Below are 6226 nucleotides of genomic sequence, written 5' to 3'. Positions count from 1 at the left end.
TTTTTCAAAACTTGATTGGTCATGTGACGAGAGAGAACCAATAGCATTAAGGCTTTTTGACATCCCACCTGGCTGACATAATGGTCAACATCAAAAGGTGTCACTTTTGAAATGAACACAAGGTCAGGTGGGTAAATTTTGGTCTGTTTCTCACACAGTTATTATGTATGGCTTCAGAAGACTTGGAATAGTGTGCCTTTTTAAATCATACCACAGACTTTTTGCTGAACATCTCATTTTGTGTTTCTTGAAAGAAAGACCATAAGTGTCAACCTTAGAAAGCTCATTTTGTCTGTGGTTTGAGCATTTTTCCTTTATATTGAAGCAAGCGGCACCAGCGATGATGTAAGTAGTCTTTGCGCTTTCTAGCAATCACTGTTAGCCAACATGCCTGTGTGATCACACAATGTTACTTCATAAGCTCCACTCCTCTAACGTTTTTTAACGGTCTGTGCTTTTTTAGAGCACTCCGAAATTGCAAAATTTGCAAATCAACACAGCTGAAGGTAAACTTAACAAACAACAGCATTTTTATTGACTGAAGTCTAGTGAAAAACACAATAACAAGCATTGGACACAAGCCATTTGAAACATGTAATCTCTTTCAAAAGACATTGCAAACATAAGGCCAAAACGACTAACCTGAGATGTCCCACAAAACCTCCAAAAATTGGCCAATGCTGATTTTTACATTTTAGAAAAATAGATAGATTTGCAAGAAAAGACACTTTATACAATCAAGAATCAAGGAATGTTTCTCCTCTGGTTTGTTAGTAAGACACTTGATCTGCGGCTCGGGGAGAAGATGAATAGCGTGAAGATGAATAGAAAGTGTGAGACAGGGCGGGACAGATGGAGCAAGAGGAGAGAGATGAGAGCGAGGGTGTGAAAGGGAAAGCGAGCCTCAGGCTTCCTTTTCGTCCTTTTCTCTCTGTGTTTTTGTCTTCGCGGGAGCCGGCATGGTCGCCGTGCCCCCCAGCCAGTCCCAGTGAGCGAAGAAAGGCGCAAAGTTGGTGCCCGGCTGCTGATGGTGAGCGTCGTGCCGCAGCGCGCCGCCCCAAAGGCCGAAGGGAACCAGGCGGTGCATTGCCCAAGGGAAGTCGTACCCGCAGTGGTCCTCGGTGGACACCCAGATGTTGAACAGCATGAACGCCCAGGCGGTGAGACAGTGACACTGGAGCAGCAGAGGATCCACGGTGGTCCAGAAGCCCACGCTAAAGAGCTCCCACGCCGACAGGTACTGCGTGACCAGGCTGAAGGTTTGCCGGTACTGGTGGTGGAGCGCGTGGAAGGTGCGGTACAGCCAGCCCACGCGGTGATGCAGAAGGTGCCACAAGTAGTACTGGAAGTCGAACACCACGGTGCAGCCCACGATGCCCAGCAGGAAGGCGGTGAGCGTGGGCGCCTCGCGGGGCAGCGGCACAGGCGGGCGCCAGATCCACTGGGCCACGGCGGCGGGGAAGATGTAGAGCAGATGGTTGTACATGGTGAGCGCCAAAGTGCCTCCAATGTTGGACCAGGTGACGGCGCGGTCCTGGTGGATCTGGTAGCGGCGAATGGAGGGCCAGGTGGGCGCCAGAAGGTCCAGCACGGTGTAGAAGAACACCAGCACCAGGTACATGGACACAGAGAGGACGACGGGAAACAGCGGCGAGCGCAAGCTGCTCTCGTGGTTCTGCTGGAGGTAATCCCACACGGGCTGCAGCACGGAGCGCTCCGACAGAGCCCAGGTTACGTTGCTGACGTCCAGCGTGCCGCGTATGCTGCCGAGACTCATGGCCGGCTAAGTGTTGTTGATGCAACAGCCGGCGGCAGGATGGTGAGGATGCTGGCAGCTGCCGGCGGCGACTTTCCCTTGTTTTGAGTGGTGGATGTGGCTTTTTTGTAAATGATCTGATCTGCACCAAAATGAGGCAGGCCTTTACGCCTCTAAAATGTGTCCAAGCACCACCTCCTGCATCTGTAGCGTCTCTCTCTCTCTCTCTCTCTCTCTCTCTCACACCCCCCACTACCACCACGCTCTTTTTCTCTTGGTATGGTGTGTGTCTCTGTGAACGGTCTTTCATTGGTAGTTCGAGGATGATCCAACATTTGACCAGCCGAACCTAGAAATGGAGAGAAAGAAACCAGAGATCTCTGTGTGTTTGCTTGATATGAATCGTCTGCACACATTAAGAACTGCAATGAAGATCAAAATGATTCATTGATGAAATTCTGTCTCAAACGATGCACAAAAGCTCATGATCAGAATTTAAAAGTCATTGTTAATCCTGTTGAGTGAGATGGTGTGAATGTATTTACAGTATGCAGGAATCATAATTCATATCATGCACAGACAATAATTGAGAATAACAAAATTTAATGCTGTGATAACCCCTTGGTCTGTTTCTATTTCTATGTCAGATCAAATATATATTGGTGCAGGTTTTATACATAATATTTGGATAAAATTTAGCTGCAAGTCAAAGTAAAGATTTGTGTTTGTAAATGTTGTTATTTGCAAAATAAATTGTTAAAATTTAAATAAAGCTGAAATAAAATACAAATATTAGAAAACTTGTACTTAAACCGAAATGAGGAAATTAATTATAATATACTAAATACTAAATAAAGTTATACTAAATAAGTACTAAAATGATACAATTTTAAGAAATAACTAAAAGCATAAGGAAATTATTGAAACTGAAGACTAAAATAAAAAAAGGAAATATAAAAATATAAGGAAAATATTAAAATAACTGTTTTTAGCATAAATTGGACTCACTTTAAAATGAAAATGTTGTCATTATTTAGCCTATACTCATTTTCTTCCTAAATATAACTTTTTTTCTTCCCTGTAAAGCAAAAGGTGAATTTATTAATTGATGTTTGGAATGCTCTTTTAATTCAATTGCAGTGAATAAAAACTATTTTTAAGCACCAAAAAAAGGACCTTAAAAATATAAAACTGGTCCATAACTTGTCCACTTTATCTGAAGTTATATGTCATCTTTGTGTAATAAACATACAATTTTAGTCATTACTAAAATTTTCAAATATAAAATCATTATTGTGCACTGGATTAAGTGCATCATTGAAAAGATTTAGGACTTGCTTACACTTTTAAAATAAACTAGGCTTTTTTGAGTTTTATGGTGCTTTTGCATCCTTTTTAAAGCAATTTATAGGGGAAAACAAGAGTACAATTCTTCATTATTTCTCCATTTTTGTTCTACAGTTGAAAATCATATACGTATTAAGAGTGACACAAGCTTAGGTGTACTAGTCCTTTAACCACTTTAAGTTGCGTTTGTGTAACAGACAAATGTTGAAATGTGTGTGCAACTGACTTTAACGTTACAGCAGATTTTTTTACCACATCATCTCATTTCCTGTCGCACCTTCCAAAACGTTAAATGAACTTGCTTTACATAAACTAACATTACACAACATTCTCATACATATTTATGTTTGTCTGGCTATACTTGAGTAGAAAATGCATCTTTAACAACCCATCTCTGGATGAGATCTGTTCACTCTCTCTCTCTTTCTCATTCTGTCTCTCATTAATCATAGCTTTTCTGTCAGCCCTTCACTGAGATGAAAAGCCCTTGTTCATATTTTGATGTTTTTCAGACCAGGAAGTTGCAGTCGGGTGTCACTGTGGTCATGCATAAATCTTTTTACAGAATAAAGTTGTTTATTCAAACAGAAAAAAAGCTGAGGGCAAACAGCCACCGAGCCACTCTCTATTGAGTGAGTAATGATCCACTTCTCACGCAAACAATATCCTTCACAACGACTTTGTTCCTTGATTTGTATGATTTGTTTTTAGCCAATTGTTTGCAGAGGATGTATGAACATATCATAGAAATTGGTGTTAAAAATACTTGATGGACTGAATAAAAATATAAATCACTTATGAGTCATTCAGAGGCTGATAGACAAGCTTAATGCTTCAAGGTGAAGTGTGTCATTTTTTAAAGATATTGTAGTGCTAGGTACTAACTAATTACATGTAATCTGGATTACATAATCAGATTAAAAAAATAAGTATTTGTGATTATATTACATTTTAAAATGCTCATATAGTTACTTTTTTTATTGATAACATGGTTATGTATTATTCACACAATGGCAGTAAATCATTCATAATTTAGTTTTTAATTTTCATGTTTTAAACATTTTTTTTTTTAATTATTTGAATTAGCACTCAGTAAGTCATTGTATTGCTATGTCTTTGGAAGGCATTTGTCTTTCAAACACAATATTATTTTAAATTTTTATGATTTATTTTATTATTACCTTTTCATGTAACTGATATATTCCTTCATAAACCCCAGTTTGTGAAACCCTGACGGAGCATAATGTTTAATACACTTTGACATGTTCATGTTGATGATAAAAAAATATACAGAATACATTTATTTATCTTTGTATTTTTATATCAATATGGTACAATTGTATCCTATTCAATTCAACGTAGTAAACAAGTTGGATTCTGTTACTAACTACAATTTTTTTGTAATTTGTAAACAACTAATTTGTAATCAGTAACTGGCTTCATTTTGTAAGTACTCAGCAAACATATTTGTAAAACATTCATAGTGATGCATAAAAATTATATAAATTTAATTAACTTTGTATTCAAGCAGAAATGTTACATTTTAGATCGACGATTTCAAATATGTGAAGAATGGCTAAACACCAGTGACCTGGACAAATTAAAAAAAAAAAATCTGCATCAAGGTTTGAAATTAATAAATGATCAATTGTCCTTTTGAGTGAACTGTTCCTCCATCTTTCTATTGCATAACAATATTTGTATGTTTGTTCATTAGAAGTGTTTTCAGCATTTTTGTGATCTGACGAGACTTAAACTGGCATTGTTTCTCATCACAGATGCTCAATCAAAGCCACTACAGCTTGACGGAGGTTTGCAATTCACTTGCTGCAAAGAGAGCTGCAGTTTCATATGACCCGCAACACAATTTTAGTCTCTCACAATCACATGCTCTCATTAGAGTCACAAATGATTTGTTCTTATCATCCCATCGGGGTTGTATCTTAGTGCTGGATTTGACACCATTGACCACAACATTTTTTTAAATAAACTAGAAAACGGTGTTTGCATTAGTGGAATTGCATTAGCATGGTTTAAATCATACTTGTCTGACCGTTATCAGTTTGTAGCAGTAAATGAAGAGATGACTGATCGATCACAAGTTCAGGATGGTGTACCGCAAGGCTCAGTACTAGGACCGCTGCTGTTCACTCTGCATGTTACCATTAAGAGATAACATCAGGAAACATGGAATTAGCTTTCACTTTACCAATTCACAAAATTAACGGAGGAATACATAGTTGATTTAAACTTTGAAACAGTCTTCCTTACGTTGTCCAAGAAGCAGACACGCTCTGTCAGTTCAAAGCTAGACTAAAAACACATCTCTTAAGTTTGACCTTGCATTCACATTATCGACTTCTATAATTTAATGTTAGACTGCATTGATTAGGTCAGCCGGAACTGGGAACACTTTCCTTAAATCCTGATGTTCTCGTTACTGTCACATATGTGTCCAGTGTTTCCCCCGTTCTTTGTGTGTTTGGTTCAGTCCTGTTTCCATTTTCCTTCTCCTCATTACTGTTTAGTTCATTCACCTGTGTTTAGTTAAGTTGCCCCAGCTGTGCCTTGTTCCCCTAATATGTTCTCTGTGTATTTAAACCCTGTGTTCTCCTCACTCCTGGTCCGTTCTCGTTTATGTATAGTGTGGTTTCTGTTACTCCTGTGTTTTTGATTAAATTCCTGTTGTCCGGTTCTCCTTGTCTCCTCGTGCTTCCTGGTCACCATGTACGTAACAGAAGAACGGATTAAAACGTACAATGGATCCCACAGACCTACCTCAATTTTACCAAGAATCACTGCTCTATCAAGATCTACATTGAGGAATTTCTCCACCTCACCCTACAGGTGTCCTGAAAGGAGCGAGCCCTCAAGCACTCCTTCTGGATAGGTCTGGTTGATCCACTCTTTAGGCAATTCCCAGCTATTACCAACACATGATCCTCAAGGAAATACATTGATAACATCCTATGGGTGAGTGGATCATCCTACACCATTGAGGAAGTAATCCCAGATCTCCCTTCTGTTCCTGTCTCCCCACTGTCTCTATTGTCTCGTCCCGCCGAGGCCGTCCCTCCCAAATCCTGTGTTCCTCTCCCCCTCCATCAAGTGGAAGACTGGCTC

The 6226-nt window shown here is 39.4% G+C and overlaps 1 protein-coding gene across 1 annotated transcript; it reads right to left on the bottom strand.

Moving 5' to 3' along the window:
- Positions 1-507: 507 nt before the first annotated feature.
- ch25hl2 (cholesterol 25-hydroxylase like 2) lies at positions 508-2144 on the bottom strand. The gene has a single exon (XM_039689433.2). It carries the CDS (start codon positions 1775-1777, stop codon positions 905-907), a length of 873 nt encoding a protein of 290 aa, XP_039545367.2. The 5' UTR covers positions 1778-2144; the 3' UTR covers positions 508-904.
- Between the last annotated feature and the right edge of the window lie 4082 nt (positions 2145-6226).

This window comes from Pimephales promelas, chromosome 19 (assembly GCF_988280905.1).
Source record: "Pimephales promelas chromosome 19, fPimPro1.hap1.1, whole genome shotgun sequence".
NCBI classification, from domain to species: Eukaryota; Metazoa; Chordata; class Actinopteri; order Cypriniformes; family Leuciscidae; genus Pimephales; species Pimephales promelas.
This window is presented reverse-complemented; position numbering and strand designations above follow the sequence as displayed.